The sequence below is a fragment of the Sinocyclocheilus anshuiensis genome, unplaced genomic scaffold (assembly GCF_001515605.1).
Source record: "Sinocyclocheilus anshuiensis isolate Anshui unplaced genomic scaffold, SAMN03320099.WGS_v1.1 scaffold2459, whole genome shotgun sequence".
Lineage (NCBI taxonomy): Eukaryota > Metazoa > Chordata > Actinopteri > Cypriniformes > Cyprinidae > Sinocyclocheilus > Sinocyclocheilus anshuiensis.
Window position 1 is genome coordinate 172,578 of NW_015538121.1, and position 26,142 is coordinate 198,719.

The 26,142-nt window shown below is 40.1% G+C and overlaps 1 protein-coding gene across 1 annotated transcript; it reads right to left on the minus strand.

The window, feature by feature from the left end:
* Positions 1 to 16,966, minus strand: scn4ab (sodium channel, voltage-gated, type IV, alpha, b). The gene is made up of 25 exons (XM_016479755.1): positions 16,798 to 16,966; positions 15,436 to 15,760; positions 15,205 to 15,319; positions 14,918 to 15,011; positions 14,537 to 14,665; positions 12,795 to 12,886; positions 12,391 to 12,648; positions 12,142 to 12,205; positions 11,811 to 11,952; positions 11,240 to 11,437; positions 9,626 to 9,836; positions 9,284 to 9,522; positions 8,969 to 9,142; positions 8,118 to 8,474; positions 7,263 to 7,613; positions 5,862 to 5,979; positions 5,631 to 5,785; positions 5,370 to 5,543; positions 4,320 to 4,442; positions 3,856 to 4,137; positions 3,709 to 3,762; positions 3,453 to 3,590; positions 3,263 to 3,367; positions 2,882 to 3,152; positions 1 to 2,020 (listed from the first exon to the last, which is right to left on the minus strand). Exons 1-25 carry the CDS (start codon positions 16,893 to 16,895, stop codon positions 783 to 785), a joined length of 5,505 nt encoding a protein of 1,834 aa, XP_016335241.1. The 5' UTR covers positions 16,896 to 16,966; the 3' UTR covers positions 1 to 782.
* Positions 16,967 to 26,142: the final 9,176 nt, after the last annotated feature.

Here is a 26,142-nt window from a genome sequence, read left to right on the forward strand (position 1 = left end):
CAAATATGTTCAGCTGGGTAGCTAACTGTTCGGAAGACTCTTTTACAGTTTATGTGTTTTATGGTTTGACTTAGTTAATCTTAGAGTCATATTTTTGTCTTTGGGCCAACTAGAGATTCTGTTTTTATTTGATTTAAGGTTTAAAATACTAAAAAAAACAAATGTACTGCTGTTAGTAAAGGCAAATGTACATAATATTACATGTTTTTTACAGTTAACTATTAACTCTAATACTTTATATTTATGATTATCAGGCCATTTTACCAGTGTTAATTTTATTTAGTGCAAATGGGTTTATTTTGAATACTAGTCACATTTACTTGTGAAAAATTCAGATTAAAAGTAAAAGTCAGATACTACAAGAATGATCTGTAATATACTCTTAAAACACGATTTATTTTAGGCTTTGCCAGGTATCATGGCGAGTTATGGGTTTTCCTTCCTGTTAAATGAATTTTGAACGATTAGTAATCATTACCATTTTTCTTTTAAAAATGTTGTCATTTCAGGCTCTGTGCTTGAAAATCATTGATGTCTGCACTAAGAGCCCAACCATTTCCAGTGCCATTAGACAAACAATTGGTGATCATCTTCTCAAGGGCAGTACTCAGTGCATCAGTAATATTGATTATAACTCGTTGCCATTCGCCATACTGACTCCATGAATTTCCTTCATACTGGCTGTTGTGTGCCGAAGTATAACCCTGAACAAACAATCTCCTGAAGGGGCTCTGTATTGCTGGGCTTTCCAAAGATTAAGTGTACAGTATGGCTTAAACCTGTTACACAATGGACTCCCTCCAGTTTTCCGCAGCGGTTGAGGAGTCAGGAATGGGAAAAGGGGCAGAGTGCAAGACCACATCACTCTGAACTCTCACTGAGGGACGCTTAACCCCATACTGTAGTTTCCCTCGTTGAGAGAAGGAGAAACTCATAGGTATGTCGTCCTCAATGGCTTGATCTCCATACAGATGGCTCATTTTCTTAGCTATCATCCCCACTTTTTCTGGAGCCTCTTCACCTTGTCTCTTTGAGTTCATCTTCTCTCTATACATATATGAGGCGTGTTTGAGGCCGCGTTTGAGGACGTGCTTGCGGTAGGCACTTTGAATGGTCAAAGCGGCCACTTCTTCTTGCTTCCGTCTGAGAGTGCTGGTGATGGGCTCGTATGAAACCTTCGAGGGATTGTTGGCCATGAACTTCTCCTCCATAGTTGCTTTCATGCCATCCATCTGGTCAGAATCTCCCAGCACCTCTGTAGTGAGGGCCAGGAGAATGTCCAGACAGTAGATCTTATCGCCAGGGACCATGGGAAGGTCCATTGTGATCAACTTAAGGGTGTTCGGTTTGGGGATTCTCAGGGGGTCTTTCAGCGTGTCGCAGAATTCAGACAGCCTACTGTAAGCGATGAACTGAGAGGCGGTGGGGTCGAACTTCTCCCAGGTTTCATAGAACATCTCGAAGTCATCTTCGCACAAGGGGTCGCTGCTTTCTTCGGTCGCTACGTTGAAGTTTTCCAGGATAATGGCTATGTACATGTTGACCACGACGAGGAAGGACATGACAATGTAGCTGCAGAAGAAGACAATGCCTACCGCAGGGCTCCCACAGTTTCCTCGGACAGGCGATCCCGGGTTCTCCACATCCGGGTCGCAGTCTGGTGGGCTGTTGAGTATAGGTGCCAACAATCCATCCCAGCCGGCGGATGTTGTGATCATGAACAAGCATATGATACTGTTCCCAAAGGTCTCGAAATTAAACATGTCATCGATGCCCGCTTCTTTTTTCACATACCCAAAGTTGGACATGCCAAATATGGAGAAAATAAACATGATTAAGAATAGAAGCAAGCCAATGTTGAAGAGGGCAGGAAGTGACATCATCAGTGCAAACAGTAACGTCCGGATTCCTTTGGCACCCCGGATAAGCCGCAGGACACGGCCGATTCTGGCCAGTCGGATGACGCGAAACAGTGTAGGTGACACAAAGTACTTCTCGATGAGATCTGCCAGCAAAAGACCTGTGAGATGAGAAATAATCAACAAGGAAACATTATAAGCAATGATATATAAGGGAAAATCTTGTCTTCAAGAAGTGAAAGGTACTCTTTGCATTCATGCTGGTGTTTATTTGATTTTGAAAACTTTTATGCCATTTTCAACAAGTTTAATGACTCTAAAAGTGTCATGTAAATCAAGTAAAAATTATTTAATGTATTATATTACTTTTATATAATTACTTTAAAGTGATTAAGTGTATTTTCCTTACACCCTAAATTTGTGTGTACTTAAGTGTAGACATATTAATAGATATTTTTAAATAAGTTTTATATATAACATAGTATATGGCATTTTACCATCTTAAACTTGCATTGTAATAACAATGTCAAAATTACAATATTATTGTAAGAGACTTGCTGACCTTAATACACTCATTGTCACTGTCGCTATGATATAATTTCCTGTTTAATTTTTTTTGCATTACATGACTAGCACACAAATGTTTTTACAAATATTAATAAGCAGTGAAGCAGTTTTGTTAAAGTATTAATTTGTCGTCATTTTTCTAAAGTTTTTTTTCCCCAAGAATTTTAATTCCTTTAGTGTTTTTTTTCTTTAATGTAATTACCCTGACATTTTCTCTGACTTTATGCCTGACAAAAATAAATAAATAAAAAATACAAAATAAATAACAAAAATATCTAAATTAATTTTGATTCAGAAAAGCATGCTCATAATAGAATGGCATAGAGGATGAAGCCATTGCATTAATTGTATTTGAATTTTAAATACATGGAACCAAAAAATGGTTCCATTGACCCATTTTCCATTAAGATTAATTTTCTAATTCATAATGATTACCATCAATAAAGCAGACTTACCTGTGATTGAAAGAATGACCACCACAAAATCAAAAATGTTCCACCCAATGGAAAAGTAGTGATACCGCAAGGCGATGATCTTGAGAATGCACTCCCCGGTGAAGAGTACGATGAAGACCAAGTTGATAAGGAACAGAATATGTTCCTTCTCTTCACTCTGGTCATCTGTCTCCACCATCATGGTCACCATGTTCAGGCAGATCATCACCATAATGAAGATGTCAAAGAACTGCTTGGTGACCAGGTCAAAAACCAAACCTTGGAAGCAGTTCTTCAAACATCAGAAGAGAAGAGCATCCCGAGGAGAAGAAGGTGCAGTTAATACTCCGATTCAAGTCTATTCATTTTAATCATTAATCTGAGAAAAAGACTATATATTACCGTAGGCCTTGGAATTGGTTTCTGTGGCTTTTTGGAGCCAAGTTTCTTCATGGCATTGTAGTATTTTTTCTGCTCCTCTGTCATGAAGATATCAGTTCCTCCTAAGTATAGACATAGAGACAATTATTCCATGGCAGAAGGCGTTTTAGTGTTTCTTCAAATCCAGAAGACCAAGTGATATGACACTTATCTTTGCCTTTTGTTGGTTGAAATTGTCAATGATGACACCGATGAATAGATTAAGGGTGAAGAAAGAGCCAAAAATGATGAAGATGACAAAGTAAATGTACATGTAGAGGTTTGTCTCATAGTCCGGCTGCATTTCAACCTACACAGAGAACAAAAGCAATGCTTAAGAATAACACGTACTACTGGAGAACAATACTGCAGGTAAGATGTGAGATTGTGCCAAGCATCTCTTAGTAAAAGGCTGAAATCAACGTTACTTCACGAGAATCCACAGAACTATACATAATGTCCATCCATCCTTTGAATGTTGCCTGGAAACCAAATGAAAACATATTTTGAAGTATCCGATTTTTTTATTTATTTAACATTTCAGTTGAATGCACATTTGTTTATGGAGGGCTCACCACTTGCAGTAACGAGAGGTATCCCATGCCTACGTTATCAAAGGTAACCTTCATATTCATCCATCGCACATTTAGATCAGCCTCTGTGAGCTCCAAGCACTCACTCTTATTGTTGACCTGAGTGATTGGGAAAACTTCTTCGGATGTTGAGTTGAAGCAGTAGTAGAACTTTCCAGCAAAAAGGTTGACTCCCATGATGCTGAAGATGAGCCAAAAGATCAGGCAGACCAGAAGAACGTTGAAGATGGATGGAATGGCCCCCACCAGGGCGTTCACCACCACCTGTGCATATTGACAGCGTGAGAGCTTGGAACCAAACCTTAAATTGTTAACCTTCACCGGAGTTTATGGTTTTAAACTTGAAAATTTATTAGATGGTCAACAGCACAATATACAAAAAGAAATGTGAGAACAAGGAGAGCTAATAATATTAAGGATTTGAGGGTGGACAGCAGAAAACTCACCCTCATTCCTTCAAACCTGGAGAGAGCTCGGAGAGGTCTCAGCGCTCTCAAAGTCCTGAGAGACTTAATGGCCCCCAGTTCAGAGTAGCCTAAGATATTTGCAGTCAAACTGATCAGGGACACCTGCAGAAATATTAATTAAAATACTAAGTATATTGCTGGTTATTTTTCATCAATAATACATCTTGAGGCCTTTACTCAAAATAGTAATAAATAGTAATAATAACCCTTCTGTTGCATTTAAAATCCATATTATTTATCAGGGATGGGTTAAAAATGGCCTGGTCCATTTATGATAAAATATATGCATTGAAAAAACACATAAATTATGACATTGTTAAGAATATCTATATATTTTTTAACATTTTCTAAAGAAAGTGGGTAAAATATTATAATAAAAATATGAATAATATAATAATAATAATAAAAAATAATAAATTTTCTGTATCTTCATTTGAATGATGGCCATTGGCCTTTATTTCTCTATTCAGTGGAGGTTAAAATGTTTTTGTATACTGGTGTCCTGCGGATGTCACTGCATTCTGTAGAAAAAACTAACTTTGTTGTTAGTCTTTAAAAATTGCATAGTGATTTTTTTTGTGTGAATGTGTACTCAAGTCTGTACTGAAATTTGCAATAAAAAGCAAAATAACAGCTGAAATATGAACCAAATTCAAACGGAAATAGGATTTGTTGTGACAAACTCAAGTCACAATGATTCTGATTTATTAGTGAAATACACAAGAACGAAACTTTTAGCTTTAAGATGTACACTATCCATACTAATAGCAGAATAATGTAGAAGCTGTTATAAAATATTCGAAATATTTCAGAAATTAACCGTAATCTGGATAAGCACCAGGATAATGAATGAAAGTACTGTAAGAATTCATGAATTTTTAATGGATTTTCAAATTTGTCTTAAGGATCACAAGGACCTGTTTGTCTTAACGATCACAGATGAATGAAGTTTCTTAGCATGGTTAAACAAAAGTGTCAGTGTACTTTAACTCAAAATATTCTGTTGAATTAGGAACAACTAATACTTACATCAACAATGAGAAAGTCCAGCCAACACCATGCGTTTGTGAAATAGACCTTGAATCCATAGGCTACCCATTTCAGAAGCATCTCAATGACAAACACATAGGTGAAGACCTGATCTGCATATTCAAGAATGATTTTAATCATTCTTCGTTGTTCACTGTATATGTCCTCAAATGCCTAATAAAAAGAAACATACATATGAAAAACGGGGTTTCAGTGGGCTGTGGTTAATCAAGTAAAAATATGTTTTATCAATGGACTCACTAAAGCTCCACTGCTGAGGAGGATCATGAAGATGATGAAGGTTTCAAAATAGCTATGCTCCACAATGGAGAAGCAGGTTTTACGGAAATTCCACCATGCCTTCCCTTTAACTTGGGTAACGTCAAGCTCCAAGCAAGGACATCGCCTGATGCAGTCTGGGAATGCAGAAAAACATTAATAAGAACATAATTCAATACTACACACAGTGATAAGTCATCGCTCATGTCTCACTCTCTGTGTAGCAGTCCTCAGGGACGGTGGAGTCCTCTTCTTCCTCTTCTTCAACCTCTACTACCTCAGGAGGTTTGTCCACTGTGCTGCAGGTTGATGATTCATCTCCATCTGTCTTCTGTCCAGATGAAAACACTGTAGGTCAATTTCTGGTATGATTAGTACTTTTCGCAAACAACAATATCCTCTGCTGATCTGGAAACTGGCAAGTTTCAAAGAGCTTGAGGGAGGCTCACACTTGTCTTCAAGTGGCAAAATCGAGCAAAGCCGTGGGCACACTAGACCAGGGATGTCCAACCGTCCGACAGACTTTAGTTCCAACTCTGCTCCAACACATTGGATTCAACATATAATGCACCAAAAATCTGAAAATAAACAATCTACTCCATTTTACTGCAATCTTGTGGATTTAAAGTTTGTGTTGTTTTAAACTGGCTAAGAGGTCATGCTGTGACATATCAGTCTCCTATTGGTCACGCATCTTCGTGCCCCAAATTCGCAGGCCAGACTTCACCAAACTTGAACTCTGGAATGCAGCAACATTCGTACAAGTTTGTGTTCCTTGTGTCCTGCATTCATTCACATGTGTATGAAGGGAAGTCAATGGAAAGGTGTAGTGTAACGCTAAGTGACTCGCCAACTGGTCATACAGTACATGGTTTAGGTCAAATTGTAAGAAAGACTCTCAAAGAGAAAATCAAATCAAAGATATAAAACCGTCTGCTAAAACAAACTTTTTAGCTATAAATTATCTCACAGAAACATCAGTTTTCACTTCAGATCTTATTCGATTGTTCACACGAGACTTAAGTACAAATTTGCATTCATGTTCCCTCTCTCTGACACATACTGTAGCTAGATGTGAAATGCAGTGCTGTGCGACACATGGGGGCATGACATATGAACTGTGTTACCTGATCCAAAGGCATGCCAAAAAGCAGTTGCCTAATGAATTAGGGCCAGTGTGCTTCTACAGTACAAATAAAATATGAAAAATTGTATGACCCGAACTGGAAAGATGTACATTTTACAGGGAATTGGGATATAGTGCAGTAGGGATTTATAGCACTGACATGCTTTAAACGGATTGTCGTAAGATGGGTGCTAGTCACAACGTTGTTCAGTAAGGTAACTAATCATGCTGGTGCTCTTTCTCACGCCCTGTCACCGTGTCACATGGTTTCTGCCATTCCTCAGACATACTCTCCAAACAAGATGACCCACGGGGCTCCAGATGGACTTTGCAGGTGTCACAGTATTTGAGACACATGTCTAGGTGTCAGGAGGTGTTGATGGACGGATGTCAGTGATACTCTGGCAACCGGTTTTGCATTTGTGTGATCTTTCACATTAGATTTTAGGAACACAACTATCAGAATTTTGCACTGAAAAAAAACTCACTTTACTATTTTTATTGACGTCCTCTTTGTCTTCATCCTCAGAAGAGCTGTTGCCATCATCATCATCATCCGATTCACCGTTGGCTATAGGCACTTTGATAACGGACAGACTGGAATTCATGGTGGCCACCTTAGAATCGATTTCTTTGTTTGCTTTCACACCCTCTTCCTTTGGCTTCAGGCCCAGACATTGTGTCAAATGTCCGATAACGAAGGCCTTTACCCAGTCAATGCCTCTTGTCATTCTAGCAACGGCAATCTGCAGATTGTTCATCTCCCCATCATCATCAGACGCTGACAGGTTGTCTCCACTGAAGGAGCTGAGCAGCAGAGCCAGGAAGAGATTCAACACCTTCAGGACGAGAAAGAGAAAAATATATAATAATTCAAAGATGAAATACAATGACATACTAAAATTGTACAGTGAGAATGGGGATTGGTGGCCATTCAAGAATGGAATAGTATGAAGACAGTATTTTTATTGTCAATAAATTGTCAATAAAAATACAAATCTTTCACAACTTTTATTAAATGCAAGTTTTATGTTTTATCAACACATTGATGTAAGCGATGTCAATTAATGTCTGGCCTGCAAATAATTTAGTAAATACTTGAATGATCCATGATAGAAAAGATTGTGCTCTACACTGATCAAATCAGGTTTTTTGACTCCCGCTAAAGTGATATCTGACTTGAATTTCTCATATAGGTGATTGATAGGTTTATGGTACTTATTTAATATAAATTTTGGCACTTACAACAGAAAACATTATTTGAATGGATCATTTTAATAGTATTTTAATCTATCTGTCTGTCGGTCTGTCTGTCTGTCTATCAAAGAAGGAAATCCACTCACCACTAGGTTTCCTATAACCATGACCATCATGAAGACGACGATGCACATGCCTTGGTCAGCCACTTCCATGCAGTCCCACATTGTTTCGATCCATTCCCCACATAGAATGCGAAAGATGATGAGGAACGAGTGAAAGAAATCTGTCATGTGCCAGCGAGGGAGCTCGCAATCCGCCGAGATCTTACACACACAGTCCCTGTAGCTTTTTCCGAAAAGCTGCATCCCCACCACAGCAAAGATGAAGACAATAATGGCCAGGACAAGGGTCAGGTTCCCGAGAGCACCCACAGAATTACCGATGATCTTTATCAGCATGTTTAGCGTTGGCCAAGATTTTGCCAGCTTGAACACACGCATCTGCAACCAACAGAGTCATGATTTGAATAAATAGTACTGAAATTTTGAACATTGCAATTTCACCACATTTTGTACATAAAATGTAATTGAAATGTAAAATATAATAAAAAAAAAAAACTCTTTCCAATGAAGAGGGAATTATTTATTGAAAATGAATATGAATGGTGACCACTGCTGTCAAGTGGAAAAAAAAAAACTTAATTTCTGCTTTTCCCACACGTGAATTATCACATGGCTTTAAAGGCTTGGAATATTGATGAATCATTTGGACAATTTTATGGTGTTTTATGTCCTTTGTTGAGTTTAACAGCCATTGGTCCTCATCCACTTCCAGCTTCCAGTAGCTCTGACTTCTTTTGTCTTTTGCATAAGAAAGTATTATGTGTTTGGATCAACGGTGAGTAGCTAACTGTGGTCAGAATTTTTTTTTTTTTTTCATTTAGTGAAATATCCCTTCAAGATGAGAAAATGTCAGAAAATGAAATTTCACCTACCAGACGGAAGGACCTCAGCACAGACAAGCCCTGAACATTGGCTAAGCCCAACTCTACCAGACTCATGGTCACAATTATGCTGTCAAAAATGTTCCAGCCAACTTGAAAGTAATAATATGGGTCCAGTGCAATAAGTTTTAGCACCATCTCTGCTGTGAAGATACCGGTGAAAACCTGCAGGGGAAAGAAGACTTCATGATGCAAGGAAAACATCAGCTTTTGTATGCTGGCAAAACAACTATAAAGTATAATAAACTATGTTTTCAATATACATTTTAAAGGTGCAAGTTAACATTGATAGGTAGATCTATGTACCAGGTTTCCCACTGTCAACATGTGTTCGAAATGTGGAGTCATAGGATAATGCTCCATAGCCATGAACACAGTGTTAAGCACAATGCAGATGGTAATGCCCAGATCCACAAAAGGGTCCATTACAATTAGGCAGATAAACTTCTTGAATTTCACCCATGGCAAGCAGCAATCCCATTTCAGGAATATGTCAGCAAACTTGTACCAGCAGGGAGGACACGGCCTTTGAATATCCTCCAGCTCTATTGATGAAAGTATTTTAACACACAAAACCCAAAAGTATGATTTGATTTCTTTAATTATTGTGGAACTCACTATTTACACTAAAGCGAAAAGTGAACTTACCATTTAAAGCATAGTCTGTAGTGCTCACTGCACTCGGTTTTCTCATCTGCGAGTCAGGGACTTCTAAGTAATCCATGCTGCCTTTGGATCCATTTGACTTTGAGAGGGGTTTCAATGCGATCCCGTCATAGTCGTTCTGAATTTGGTCATCATCATCTTTCTTTTTGCTGGATAATGATGTCTTACTGCCATTCACCATGCTGTTCTTTTGCTGCTTGACAGCAGACAAAATCAGAACTAACAATTAGTATTATTCTAACCAAATGATCCAAGGCTCTAAGCTGGGAAGCTTACAAGTATGACAAACCTCAGCTTGTTTCTTGAGCTGTTCCAGGATTTTTGCATACTCTTCCTCCTTTTCTTTAGCTTCTGCAATGGTGGCTTCATTCTGTTCAGCATACGCCATGGCCACCACAGCCAGAATCAGATTGATGAGGTAGAACGAACCCAAGAAGATGATGACTACAAAGAAGATCATGTACGTCTTCCCTGCTGCACGGAGAGTCTGAAACATTTGAGAATCTTTTTATGCTTCATTTACGTTCTTGTTCAAGTTTCAAAAGCATAGAAAACTAAAATGGTTACTTCCACGGTATAAAACATTTTACATTTACACTACCGTTCAAAAGTTGGGGGACAGAAAGGTTTTTTAAATATTTTTGAAAGAAGTCTCTTATTACTCCAGTTGTCACATGATCCTTCAGAAATCATTCTAATATGCTGATTGGGTGCTCAAGTTGTAAGTATTGTACAAGTTTTGTTATGGAGCAGTTTGTGTCATTTTGTTAACCCTATTGAATATTGTAACAAAATGGCATTGTATTATCACATGAAAGAAAGCAAAGAACAATGTGACAGTAACAAGATGCATATACCCACCAACTGGAACAAGTTCTCCCAGAAATCTTGAGTCATTAGCCGGAAAAGGGCTAAGAAAGCCCATGCAAAGCTGTCATAACTAGTGTAGCCATAATTTGGGTTTGGGCCAGCTTTTAGGCATGTGTAGCCCTCAGGGCACTTCCTGTGAACAGCAATGGCAAACAGGTAATTTAATCAGCAATATATATGCATTCAGTTTGCTGAAAACTGCTTCTTTTAATACAATCAGTATATAGTTCTTTGAAATTTCTACTTGCTGGTAATGCACAGTCAATTCAGAGTTGGTTTAGATGATTACTTAGTAGGAAAATATAATATTTGAATAACATACCCTGCATCAGAGCTGTTCCCACAAAGTAACGGATCCATATGGCCAGGCACATAGTAGTAGTTTTCTATGGCAAAGGAATGGAAATCACTAATCAAAACCACTGCAGGAGAATCTGAGCACCAAACTGCACTCGGTTTTCTCATCTGCGAGTCAGGGACTTCTAAGTAATCCATGCTGCCTTTGGATCCATTTGACTTTGAGAGGGGTTTCAATGCGATCCCGTCATAGTCGTTCTGAATTTGGTCATCATCATCTTTCTTTTTGCTGGATAATGATGTCTTACTGCCATTCACCATGCTGTTCTTTTGCTGCTTGACAGCAGACAAAATCAGAACTAACAATTAGTATTATTCTAACCAAATGATCCAAGGCTCTAAGCTGGGAAGCTTACAAGTATGACAAACCTCAGCTTGTTTCTTGAGCTGTTCCAGGATTTTTGCATACTCTTCCTCCTTTTCTTTAGCTTCTGCAATGGTGGCTTCATTCTGTTCAGCATACGCCATGGCCACCACAGCCAGAATCAGATTGATGAGGTAGAACGAACCCAAGAAGATGATGACTACAAAGAAGATCATGTACGTCTTCCCTGCTGCACGGAGAGTCTGAAACATTTGAGAATCTTTTTATGCTTCATTTACGTTCTTGTTCAAGTTTCAAAAGCATAGAAAACTAAATGGTTACTTCCACGGTATAAAACATTTTACATTTACACTACCGTTCAAAAGTTGGGGGACAGAAAGGTTTTTTAAATATTTTTGAAAGAAGTCTCTTATTACTCCAGTTGTCACATGATCCTTCAGAAATCATTCTAATATGCTGATTGGGTGCTCAAGTTGTAAGTATTGTACAAGTTTTGTTATGGAGCAGTTTGTGTCATTTTGTTAACCCTATTGAATATTGTAACAAAATGGCATTGTATTATCACATGAAAGAAAGCAAAGAACAATGTGACAGTAACAAGATGCATATACCCACCAACTGGAACAAGTTCTCCCAGAAATCTTGAGTCATTAGCCGGAAAAGGGCTAAGAAAGCCCATGCAAAGCTGTCATAACTAGTGTAGCCATAATTTGGGTTTGGGCCAGCTTTTAGGCATGTGTAGCCCTCAGGGCACTTCCTGTGAACAGCAATGGCAAACAGGTAATTTAATCAGCAATATATATGCATTCAGTTTGCTGAAAACTGCTTCTTTTAATACAATCAGTATATAGTTCTTTGAAATTTCTACTTGCTGGTAATGCACAGTCAATTCAGAGTTGGTTTAGATGATTACTTAGTAGGAAAATATAATATTTGAATAACATACCCTGCATCAGAGCTGTTCCCACAAAGTAACGGATCCATATGGCCAGGCACATAGTAGTAGTTTTCTATGGCAAAGGAATGGAAATCACTAATCAAAACCACTGCAGGAGAATCTGAGCACCAAACTGGTCAAAATGAAGTAAGCAATTCATTTTGAGCTGTTTTCAAGCCCATTCTTAATAATTCCTATGTGCAGCAATTGTGGACTACATTTCATGTCACATTACTGATGTAAAAAGTCACAAGTCACCTGGATTTTCAATATATTCCTGAAAGTTGAATGTGCTGTTGGCTGTTTCAGTGCCATTGATGTCTGTGTGATTGAAGAGCATAGTCAGGTTATCACTGTTGCTCCAGTCAAAAGACTTGACGCACTTTTGCCGCAAATTTCCCATGAACAGTTGCAGGCCAATGAGAGCAAACACGCTGAGACAGAAGACCGTGAGGATCATGACATCCGCCAATTTCTTCACCGACTGAATCAAGGCGCCAACAATGGTTTTAAGACCTGGAATTTGCAGTTAAACAAAACCTCAGCTGAAGTATTCCCAAATTATACAAAAAAAAACAAACTGACGTTAAAGTGACATTTTGACTTCAAGTGATTAGCATTCATATTTCCTGTAGCCATGTGAAATGACATGCTGTATTAACCTGGAATTACAGTAATTGTTTTTAGGGCCCGAAGAACACGGAAAGTCCTCAGAGCAGATATATTCCCCAAGTCCACAAACTCTGTGACGTACCTGTGGATGAAGTGAATTCAATTCAAGATCACAATGCTTATTATTTTAAAACCTCACAATTATTCCACTGACACTGTATTCATAAAAAATAAAAACCCTTGAACTGCATAATACCATTACATATCACATTTTTACAATTTGGGCTTTTACCAAAGATTGACTATTGTTTTTTTTTTTTTTTTATAGTGAAACATATATATTTAAGAATAATTTAGTAGACCACTATTATAGACTATGTAGTTAAATGTATAGACAATAGTCAATGTTAGCTGCAACAGGTTCCAACATGTTTGCATCGATCCAGATTTATATTTCTCTACATCTGGTTATGGGCAATGAAAATGATTTATGTACAGTATGTAACTTTGTAATGTTCTTCTTTTGAAATATTTATGGCTGAAGAAAGTGTGCATTCAAATGAATCTCTTTTATTGAAGTTTATTAAACCATATTTTTGTAAAAGTCTGCTCAAGCAGAGTCTCTCTTGCTGGGGTAAAAGATATGTTCAGTGTAGACTATATTTAGCTTGAGTGCAACAGTCGATCACAGAAGCCAAATGGCATCATTATGTGTATACTATGGACCAATAGCAAGTGAGATGCCTGTTGGGTATCTGGATCACAGCATGTAATTATGAAGTCTGTGAACTTCAGGCAACTGAATTTATGTAAAAGTATACAGGAGACATTATAGAATATTGAGAGAAATAAGCGTTGATGAAATGTGTTGTTTAAAAAATAAAATTAAGTTAGGAAGCTAAAATATCCAACATCCTGTAGCACTCAAACTTTATACACTGAGGATTCACTTGACTAGACATTACACTAGAAATAACATTTATTCAGTTTTTCTGATAACATGCAACTAAAATAGTTCAAAGACTATGTATACTTATATACATACATATAAAATACTTTTAGGTATTGGTAGCAAGGAAAACTATGGATGACAGCAGAGGGAATGCAGTAGTAATACTAATAACTCAAAAGTCCTCGTACACCGTCAGAACTACAATCAAACCAGCCTTTTAGTGTGCTGAGGAGCGCCAAAGTGTGAAGCTGAGATTTACTGCTAAGAATAGGCCTGGTAAGTGATCTCGCTTTACAAGTGGATAAACATTTTCATTCAGCCAGGCTGTGATTGTAAAGGGAGGCGAGGGTGGACCTTAGGGACACGTATGGAGAAGCGGAGGAGGACTGTCTTCAGAGGACCGGGACCTGTGCACAGCCTCGTTACATTTTTAGTGATGCTGCAAACAAACTGACCATTGACCTCTCACATCTGAGTGGGTATTTTCACAATGCTTCTGTGTCTAATGTGGTTGCCAGACCCCAGCTATCTCATGCGCCACACAACCTGACTGAGCAAAAACCGATTAGTCACACACTACGCTGACTATTCGGAATGGCATCTGATTACGGAAGCTGTTGTTAAAAATAAAACTGTAAACTATTCCAATCCTCTTCTGAACAAACCATTTGCATTTAACTACAACACTAATTGAAGTATTTATAATGCAACATTTTGTATTTCACATTTAGCACATTTTACACATTTGTCAGTACATTTAGAGCCATAACAAATGTTTGCACTGGCTTGTTTAACCTCTGATTTTACATTCAGATTATAGTCATTCAGTGTCATACTTACGCCATGGTGATGACCATAAAATCCAGCCAATTCCACGGATCTCGCAGGAATGTGAAATCACCCCTGCAGAAGCCTCTGGACAGCACCTTTACAAGCGCCTCAAAGGTGTAGATGCCAGTGAAAACGTACCTAAGAGGGACCAAATTACACAATAAACAATCAAGGCATTTAAATGTGTCTCAATAACTTCCTCTTTATGTTGCTGGTTAGCTCATTTTATGTGCTTAAGGGCATTAAATATCAGGGTTGCGCACCAGAAATAAATTAAGAATGTCTTTAAATTTTCCTGAATTTGAATTAGATAGATAGACAGACAGACAGACAGACAGATGGTGCATTTGGATTTGGAAAAGATTTGGAAATATATGGTGCAAATCTTACTCTACTATTTTACTCCATGCTGGAGGGTCACCCATCGTCATGAACACGCAGTTTGACAAGATGGTTAGCATGATGAACATGCTAAATAATTTGTTGTGATGTAAAGGAGAACTTAGAAGGAATGATTTGTGTAATTAAACAAGAAGTCAAAGTATTACACAAAGTTAAGATGTCAACTTAAATCATATATGGAAATGAAAGATAAGATGGTATGTTAATATACATACATAAAATAACATTATATATAATTATTTTCATGGGTTATATTGAATATGAAGGATATGGATGTATGAGTATTCTTATGGCCACTCGTCGAATAGGGTTGAGTGGACTTAGAATGTAGCATGCAGGTTCAGCATTGAATCGGAATATTGTATTCCCTTTGGTGACCACGATGAACGTCTGCAAAACAGAAAAAGGGACACAAAATCTCTTGTGGAATAAATATTGTTCTGATAAGCCAGATCCGTAAATATTTATTGACATCAGGGCTTTGGTATTTCGCTTTTGCCACTGACTTTTTTTGCTTTGTAGAATGGATCCAACTCTTCAAGAGGAACATTGAGGAGATTTGGTGGAGGGTCTCCGTAGATGAATGGTAGGACCTTTCCTGCTTCCAAATCACTGCTGGGTTTGGGCAGATCCTCCTCAGGTACCTCGATATTCGAGGCCTTCATCTGCTCCTGCTCGGTGGCTTCTTCTGCCATCTGCCGCTCGATCTCGGCGAGCGACTCCAAAGTGAAGGGGTGGAACACATCGGCACCTGTGGGAGGGAGCAGGCTCGCCATCTTGACATTCTGTTGAAGGAGGGCTGCCACCACTTCGGGGTCTCTCAGTTGTGCCCTGCAGGGACAGAGAAAAGAGGAAAATATATTTATATTTTATATTATAAACAGCATTTACCATCACAGCTTAATGTGATTGTTTTGCACACATACAAATGTTTTTCTATGACTCAAAGTTAAAAATAAAACAGGCTATTCTGAGATAGTTTAAATATAGTTAAAGTGACATTTTATACATTACTGAACAAAAGTGGAGTAAGTTTTTTTTTAAGAAAGAAATTCATACTTTTATACCACAATGATGCATTAACAGTATCACAGTAAAAAATTTTACATTCTATTTTCAACATTCTATTTGAAACAACTGTTGTTCTTTTTGACTGTTATTTTTGCTCTATTCATAAAAGAATCCTGAAAAAAAATGTATCCACCAAAATATTAAGCAGCACAACAGTTTTCAGTATTGACAATAATAATAATAAATGTCCCTTGAGCAGCAAATCAGCATATTAGAATGATTTCTGAAGGATCATGTGACACTGAAGGAGACTGGAGTAATGATGCTGAAAATTCAGCTTTGCCATCATAGGAATAAAATACTTTAAAAATTAAAATAGAAAAGAGTTATTTCAAATTCAGAGAAATAAATTACATTTTACATTAAAAATATATTTGAAATTATAATAACTGTTAACAATATGACTGTTTTTACTGTAGCCATTAAAAAATCTTACCAAACCCAAACTTCTGAAATAACAGGTATATATTATTATTGCTTTTTAGAAAGATCCAACTCTTCATCTTCAATAAAGATGACTTTATTTCTCAAAACTACAAAAAGTCTTACATACAAGGCTCTTTCTTTTTTCAGGACAGAAAAAAATTTAAACGAGACAACAATGAAAACGTTCATTTAAACATAAATCAAAGCATAATATTCCAGTTGAACTAAACTGTACATCACTGTTAAAGTGCAATTACTATCACAGCACCATCAACAAACAATTATATTTGAGCTACACAAAAATAAGCATCTCTCGCTATCAAGTGCCATATATAGACCAAACAACCTGTTTTAACATTTTTGAAACTTACAGTTGACGAGGCCATAGTTTTAGGTTCTTAGCTCTGTTTGGGTGAGCAGCTCGATTCCTATGCCAAACCTCCATCAGGTTTATCTTTTGCTTTGGCATGGCTGCTGTGTCCCCAAATCCTGCGTCCAGTTAAAAGCTCTCGACAAATTGAAGAATGTTACTCTGTGTGCTGTTTGTGGGCCACTTTTTTACTTTTGGGTCCAACTGTACCAGGATGAGACCCTGCCCCTTCAGAGTTACAAAACAATTCAGCACACAAAGATTCAGTCATTGGGTTGTCTACAAACGAGCAAGTTTCTACTTTAAGAGATTAACTCCAGACAACCCTCGCTGTCAAATGTGATCATAACAGTTAGAAAAGAAACATTACGCAGTAATGAGAAGTGCCATTTATCAGTCATTTACGTGTCTAATTATGAAAGAACAAATCTCTAATTTGATTCTTACGCCACATTATAATTACAAAACAACATTCATCATCGTTTGAGTATATTTTCAATGTTATGATATGTGACAGCTTACATTTCTGCACCTGCGCACAGAAATCATTGGGTTTTTAATATGAAAAATCAACAAAACTGCATCACTGCTTTTCAAATGGCCTCATTCAAGTCTTTCTGTAGACTCCACACACAGGCTATGTGAAGCAGTGACTCACTGCACATGAATGTACATGGAGAGAAGGGCACTGGTAACTTCTCAGAAGCTGTGTTTTGGAGCCAAATCCACCAAGCAGGGAGCTGGTCATTATCACAGTCACTATCACACTATCAAAATCCACAAATGCCTTTACTGTAAGGCTTTACATGTCACAATCAGCTGCTGGTCATTAGAATGAAATTATGTTTCTCTGTTTCTGTCATTCACTCTGATAAGCAGTTTAAATCAGTGCATTTACTGAGTGCTTTCTGTCTGCACTGTAAAAAATATTTTCATGATTTGTTATCATCATTTTTCACAAATCTTTTGTCAAATCAGCTTAGGTTTTACAAATATTGTTCAGATATCTTTAGTTCCCTATCTGTCGGTCACTACGAGTTATGTCGTGAAGACATTAGGGGTCTAACTTGGGAGCCCAATTTTCTCTGAGTTTAAGAGAAAATGCCAATGAGAATTGGCTAGTGGATTTTGCATGCTGAGCCACTCAGCATGCACACAGGTATATAAGGCGACAGCGTGCATCCACCATTTGGATTTTTGCTTCGGAGCCGAGTAGTTGATTTCACACACTCATAGGGTTGCCAACTTCACAAAAGGAAAATACGGGACAATCATGATTCCCTATCGATATTTCACTCGTACTGCATCGCTAGACGCTTATGGGGAAAAACTCCTTTTTCTCCGAGGACTGATGACTTATTCAATCACGCAGTGTAACTGCACGGTCATTGGTTCGTGCAGTGATTATAAAACGAACCAATGGCTCGGCAGCGGTGCTGCACGAGCCTATGGCAGTGAAGCCCGTCAGAGCCCACCAGAATGGGCGGGGCCATCTGGCTATATATGCGGGCATTTCGCCATAGGATCTCAGATCAATTCTCCTCCAGTGACGACAACCTTCACTTCGCTGACCTTCAGGACTTGAAGACGCTCGCCGTAGAAACGCCTCGCTGCGGATAGAAGCTGCCTTTTCTTCTGCGCCCTCTCGCCGCTTCCGCCTGCTCTTTGAGCTGCTCAGCGACTAGCGCAGACGCCAGCTCGTCCCCTGCTGCCATCCGGCAAGCCTAAAATAGCAAATTTCTCTCTAAAAGAGCAGCGGCATTGTTTCAAATGCCGCGCTGTCATTGCACGTCGTGCAGTATTGCACTGCACGATGGTGACAGCCACTCAGAGTGCGTTTCCTGCTTGGGTAAGCCTCACGCCGAAGCTGCTCTAACCGAGATGGATTGTTCCCATTGCGTGAACATGAGTCTCGCCACTCTGCGCACTCGGATCGCTTTCTTTTTAGAGAGCGAATCCGCCCCTCGCGCCCTCCCATTTTCTTCCTCCCAGGGATCTGTGAGGAAAAAACAGCGGGGCAAAGGGACTAAGCGCTCGGCCATGAGCGAGCTCGCGCCGGCCCAGATCCCGTGCGCCTTGCCCCCGCCAAGCAGAGAGTATTCTCCCATTCTCTTCAAAAACGCAGACCAGCGTCCCTCGGCTGATGCAAGCGACATGGTCTCATTCGGTCCCGTCGAGAACGAGCTATTAGATGACAGCATGTCTCTAATAGCATCAGACGCGGAGGAGACGTCGGGCTCTATTGCTGACCCCGCCCCTTCATCGTCAAGCCAGGGATGGATGCCGAACTTTTCCGCATCCTCTCTAAGGCAGTTGAGGAGCTGGGATTGGAGTGGTCTACGCCGGAGGAGCCCACACGTAGCCGTCTGGACGAATGGTTCCTGCCGGGGTGCCGCCAGGCCCCTCGTCAGCGAGCCTCTCCGTTTTTCCCGGAGGTCCATGACGAGCTTACGAAGTCATGGCATGCTCCCTACTCAGCCCGCCTTCGCTCTAACTCCTCTTCTGCTCTCTCCTCAGTGGACGGCGCTGAAGAAAAGGGTTATGAAAGGATGCCTCCTCTCGACTAGGCAGTGGCTGCGCACAGTGCTTAATTTGTAAATGAAACATTGCCGGATCCAAATCAGCAGTTAAAAGGCACCGTGACCAACACTGACAATACAAATTCAGTTTTCCCGGAACATTCAATGACGTCACTAAACGGTGATGACACAACTATAAGAGCATCGTTCACAAGTTTCTGCATGGACCTAACTATACAGCCTAGGTTTTCCAACCCTGGGTCAAAAATGGGTCGCCAGGATGATTTAAGGCAAATATATGTAAGTTACATTAAAAATAACAAAATTTGTTACCATAAAAATAAAATACAATCATAATCACAAGTTTCTGCGTGGACCTAACTATACAGCGTAGGTTTTCCAACCCTGGGTCAAAAATGGGTCGCCAGGATGATTTAAGGTAAATATATGTAGGCTAAGTTACATTAAAAATAACAAAATTTGTTACCATAAAAATAAAATACAATCATAATCTATATAGAAAATGTATAAATATGCGAAATATATCTGACATAAATAATTAACAGATATAAAACAGATGTGAGGCGCGGCGATCCGCAAACAAGTTCACGGAAAGGAAACCGAGAACCGAGATGACAGAACGCGCATCCTGTTTGTTTGCTTACATTTACATTTACATTTAGCGGACGCTTTTATCCAAAGCGACTAACAAATGAGGACAATTGAAGCAATCAAAATGAACAAAAGAGCAATGATACGCAAGTGCTCAGCTTAACACGTAGCAAGTTTTTTTTTTATTATATAGGCCTAATAAATAAAAAGAAAACAGATAGAATAGAAAAAGAATAGAGCAATCTAGTGTTGAGGACTTTTTTGCTTTTGTTAATTGTATAATAAATACAAAGAAAAGAAATAGATAGAATACATAAAGAACAGAGAAGGTAGTGTTCGTTTTTATTATTATTATTATTATTTTTTTTTTTTTACACTTTGCGGGTTGTCTTACTCTTATCTGTATGACCAAAAATGGAGTATTTAATGTGTCAGCTGTTTGATTGCGCCGGCGCCTCGTGCACACACCACATATTAGAGCAATTCAAACTTGCCATCGCAGTCTGTTCATTATAAAAATAAAATACAGTCAGCCAAACATATCAATTTAAAGCGTCCGTAGTATAACCGGTCTACAGCTGCTGTAATGCAAAGCGCATTTTTGCGCATGTGAAGAGGATGATTTTTCCGTCAATATACGAATGCGCATGAAGCCTAGTCTACATTATAATAATAGTTTAACATTGAAATACATTGCGAATATGGAAACATTGGATTTGTGCCAAATGAGAGAGGTACGTGAGCCCAACGGTACTTTCCGTTTCGCTTTGTTTTGGTTTCTTTAGCTTTATATATTTTTTTCATTCTTGATCTGTTCTGCATACCATTACATTTAAATTATTTGTTTTGGAGTGAGGGGAACTAGGCTATGATTATAGTGTTTATAATGTTTATACATTATAATATTTCACTTTATTTGGTATCATTTCTGGTACTTCTGGTATTATTACACTGAGTGGGTTAAGCAGTAGCACCAATCTACGAGAGCGATTTTGAATGTAAGAAAGCTGATTGGTCAATAATATGTTGAGGACCAATACATAATCAACAAATCATGCTCCAAATACATCTACATAAACCCGCAATCGCTCTGTCTCATATGCACGCACGCACTGTCACGACCTGATGCCGCAGCTTTCAGGGAGCTGCGCAGCGCTATAGACCTGGCTCTAAGGGCTACCAAGGCCTCAGCGCAGGCCATAGGGAAGTCAATGGCCAATCTAGTGGTGCTAGATTGGCTATTGGCCACACTTATGGCTAAACCTCACCGAGATTAAGGAGGCTGACAAGGTTACCTTCCTCGACTCCCCGGTCTCCCCTACGGGACTGTTTGGACCTGCTGTCGAGGGGTTTGCAGAGCGATTCACCACAGCTCAGAAGTCATCCCAGGCCATGCAACACTTCTTGCCGAAACACTCCAGCTCTGCAACGGCCACCAGTCGCCCGCTCAGCCTGATCAAAAGCCTGAGCCCCGACAGCGCTCCCGCTCGGCCAGACGCTATCCCTTTCCAAAGCACCGAAGAGGAGGGGGCAAGTTCTCGCAAGCGCCGGACCACCCCCGAAATGCCCTCTGTCGTGCCCTCAAGCAATCCGTTCAGTTCTGGGTGCCAGTGGCAGTATGTTTGTTCCAGAAATTTTTGTGAATCACGGGCCCGTTCTAAAAGCACCCTCACACTATTTTCTCGCTGTGATAGCGAGAAAAATAAAAAACAAACATTTTCAAAAAGAGAGTACATTTCCTCTTCCAGTTATCATGAGTGTCAAGTCCCCGCACGGCGACTCACCACCTGAATTAATCCAACCCCTTGTCACACGGGCCGAGGCCTGGCGGGCCATACCGCTAATTAGAGTGTCTAATTGGGTTCTGAGGATTATAGAACGAGGTTATTCACTTCAATACGCTCGAAGACCCCCGCAGTTAAACGGCGTGGTCTCCACCTCAGTGCACAGCAGGAACGCTCACGTTCTGCGAGCTGAGGTAAAGAATTTGCTGGCAAAAGGAGCCATAGAAACAGTTCCACCAGCTCAGAGCGAGTCAGGCTTCTACAGCCGTTACTTCCTCGTCCCCAAAAAGGATGGCAGCCTGCGGCCCATCCTCGATCTCAGACGCCTGAACCGTGCCCTCATGAAACGGCTGTTCAGAATGACTACACTGAAGCAGATCCTCTCGCAAATCTGCCCAGGGGACTGGTTCTTTTCGCTGGATCTGAAAGATGCTTACTTTCACATCCAGATAGCCCCCCATCACAGACGATTCTTGAGATTCGCCTTCAAGGGAGTGGCTTAGCAATACACGGTCCTGCCCTTCGGGCTGTCTCTGGCTCCCCGCACTTTTACGAAGTGCATGGACCTCTCCCCTCTGAGACAGATGGGAATCCGTAATAGCCCACAGGTCCCTCCTCCTCAGCCACTTAGAGCGCCTGAGACTTAGGATAAATTTTGCCAAGAGCTCTCTGTCTTTGCATTCCCGCTCACTGTGAAGCGGGAGCGTCCAGTCGGCAGAGGATTCCGCTTTGTCTTAATCCTTCCTCGAACAGTTATGTTCACAATTTGTGATTTACTTAACGCACAGGCCTACTGATCATGCATGTGAGGGGGCTGTAACTGGATGATGACAGGTGTCGGTGATCATTCTCAAGTGTTGTGATCAGCGTAGCAGTCAATAAACAGACAAGGGAGGTCACGTATGGGACAAATCAATTAGGCCCAATATACGGGACGTCCCGGCTAATACAGGACAGTTGGCAACCCTACGCACTCACTACAAAGCCATTCATCTTTGTGTTAAGAAGAGCGGGCTGTTCCTGGTTGTTGTTACGGCGCAGTACAGTGGTGTCCCTGCAGCAGTGATTGCCCTGGGCGCTTCGACTAAAAGAGCAGTTTCCTCTAAAAGAGCAAATCACGGACAATCGCGTCTTTTTAAAAATGCAGTTTCATCAGTGTCCTCTTGGTTGCGGTGGCTTCCTGTCCTCTGTCGACGGCCACGATCGTTGTCTTCAGTGTCTGGGCCTTCAGCAAGCTGAAGCGGCGTTCGTGGATGAGTCATGCGTCTATTGTGGCCGCATGTCCATGGCATTGCTGCGATCGCGTCTCTCACTCCTCAAGGAGAGTGGAGCAGACCCCTCTGTCACTACCCGTCCCGGTTTCTCTGCCACAAGCAGAGGACCGGTGGCTAGTGCTCTGGGAGATTTGAGGGTGACAGTGAGAGCTTCTCCGCCAGGCCACGCCCCACGGACCTCTCACTCCTACCACAGTGCATATCCTGTGCGGCTGCCAAGTAATTCTGCTGGGCCATTTCACGGTGGTCACAGCGTGTCATTCGGTGCGCTGCCAGAGGATCAGATGTCAATCACAGCATTGGGGGATGGGCTATCGGCCTCTGAGGATGAAGATTAGGTCGGCTGCCCCCCTCGGGTGTGCTCGCCACTGCTGAATCGGACCCAGAGCTGACGGCCATGATTGCTCGGGCAGCCGTGAGCATCGGGCTGGAGGTGACCACACACGCCCAGCCCTGAACGCTCAAGGCTGAACGATTGGTTTCTCGGTGCGTGGCACGGCTCACAACCGTGTTCTGCTCCGGTTCCTTTCTTCCCAGAGGTGCATGAAGAAGTGACGAAGTCGTGGACTTTTATGGCCAGAAGCCGCTCATCTCCTTCTTCCGTCCTCAATAACCTCGATGGCGGGGCAGCCAGGGGGTACGTAGATGAACACATTGCATGTCACAACTCGCTCACCATCTCCTCCTCTGGAGTCAGACGTGGCTCAATTAGCTGTGCACCGTTCACATTCAGGGGGGAGCTCATATAGGGAACATCTCAGTTATGTACGTAACCCTCATTCCCTGATGGAGGGAATGGAGACGTTATGTCTCCATGCCACAACCTTGAACCATTCGCTGATGCCGGAACACATTCACGGCTCCTCAGCGTAAAACCTGAATGAGTGGATGCATGCTGTATATACCCATGGGCTCGGGGAGTGGCTCTGCATGCAAAATCCACTAGCCAATTCTCATTGGCATTTTTCTCTTAGTGATGATGAGGTTTGAACAGCAAAAGCTTTACAGTGGATGGGAAACTGTCTTTTTGCCCCTCATCCTGGGGGGGCTGAGTAGAGAAATGGCACTTCGAGCACTGACCCTGAAGGAGTGTATTTGGCACAGAAATACTCCATCATACGTCCAACTTGTTTTTTTTTTAACTTTGGCCAAGTTTAGCATGAGAATCCAATTCTTTAAAAGTGTAAATAAGTCAGAATGCATGAAATAGCATTAGACCCCCCCCCCCTTTAACAAACACAGACCTAGTATGAACCAATAGAAAAGAAAATACATACAGTTAAATGGAGAAATTAACATTCTAATTATTTTCACTTTTCTCTTTTTAAGAATAGAAAAACAAAATTCCTGTGTGCCATGGATTAAAGAAAAAAAAATTAAGTAGCCTAAAAAACACTTCATTTTCACAATCGGTAGGTCAACTAGAAATTATTTACTCCACATGATCAGTGGACTATAGTATAAATTCAGCTTAAAATGGAAAAAGTCATATTTATTGACTAATACAATACCAATACCGCTGCCATATTGTGCATTCCTCCCAGTCATTTCACATGTCTAAGTGGGTCACAATACAATAAATCCCAATTCTCATAACAGAATGCTATTTTTATATTTGGATGGGGTATAGTAATGAGCATAATTGCAATTTACACCTACACAGACCTCAGTCAGGTTATATGCCATATTGAATTTTATGCGGATGAAAACAAAGCTTTGAGAGACAGATTTAGGGTCTTTACAATGCCATGCATTGTATAAATGTCCTAGATCACATGTCATTTTCAAAACTGTTTTATGGAGTTTTTGTCTACTGGAAGAGATTTGGAAAGATGTTTTGTCAGTTAAACAATCAATTTGTTGTTAAACAACATACAGTCCATTGAACAGGCTGTACATCCGTTTTTTTATTAACCATTATGCTACCCTGACAAATGTTTATTTCCCAAACCATAATGTCTACTATTTGTCCTGGAGAATATCTGTGCAGACATTTTTAATAAAGCAACTCCGAAAATCCATCAAATGTACTTAGAAAACATATGGATGTTCTTTGACACACTTTTGAATCTGCCCACTGATCCATGTGCTGGGTGTTGAGACCTGTGTTTATGCCGCTACATAAAGGGGTCATATGATGCTATTTTAAAGATCATTATTTTGTGTATTTGGTGTAACAGAGGTCAGTATCCAAAGGCGAGCTTGGGTCATTCTGCTGTTACATAACACAGACTCACCTGTTCTGACAGGAATGTGATACGACCCACAGTCTCTAATGAGGCCTATTATGTTCGGAACGCCTTCCGGTGATTCATACAGCTGTCACCCTCTGGCAAACAGGTGTTTGGGTCCTTCAGATTGTGCTTCAGTGAATTTAATGAACTTGTTATGATTTAGAGTGTCGGGCTGGAGTTAGGAGGGTTCGAAGTTGAGGACTCATGCAGTACCTCAGCAGCTGCTGTAGGCCATCACCCCGTACAGCATCGGGTTACTGGTGACTCCACTCATTCCTGCCATGTGTTTGCTCGCTTACATTGTGCCGATAAACAAGCCCCGCCTCCTGCTAAATTTCTCCCCGCCCACCATCTATCTATCTATCTATCTATCTATCTATCTGTCTGTCTGTCTATCCACATACACACTTACTTACAGTAAAACAACATTATGAAATATTATTACTGTTTAAAATAACCATTTTATATTAGAATATATTTTACAATTTTAATTTATTCCGGCAATGCAAAGCTGAATTTTCAGCATCATTATTCCAGTCTTCAGTATCACATGATCTTTCAGAAATTATTTTTAATATGCTAATATTTGCTTGCTGCTCTATAAACATTTCTTATTACTATCAATGTTGAATACAGTTGTGCTGCTTAATATTTTTGTAGAAACTGTAATACATTTTTTGTAGGATTTTTTGATGAATACAAAGTTATAGAATAGAAATCTTTTGTAACATTATAAATGTTTTTACTGTCACTTATGATGTATCTAAATATCTGAATAATATATATATATATATATATACACACACACACACACACACACACACACATATATATATATAAATTTGTGTATAATTGTGTGTGTGTGTGTATGTGTGTGTGTGTGTGTGTGTGTGTGTGTGTGTGTGTGTGTTTGTGTGTGTGTG

Excerpts from the sequence above, each read along its gene's own strand:
- scn4ab (XM_016479755.1), bottom strand. The coding sequence starts at position 16,895 with ATGCCAAAGCAAAAGATAAACCTGATGGAGGTTTGGCATAGGAATCGA. Across the intron at positions 15,320-15,435 it reads CATTCTACAAAGCAAAAAAA|ACGTTCATCGTGGTCACCAA; the intron begins GTCAGTGGCAAA and ends TCTGTTTTGCAG. Across the intron at positions 4,138-4,319 it reads CCAGGTTTGAAGGAATGAGG|GTGGTGGTGAACGCCCTGGT; the intron begins GTGAGTTTTCTG and ends CAATATGCACAG.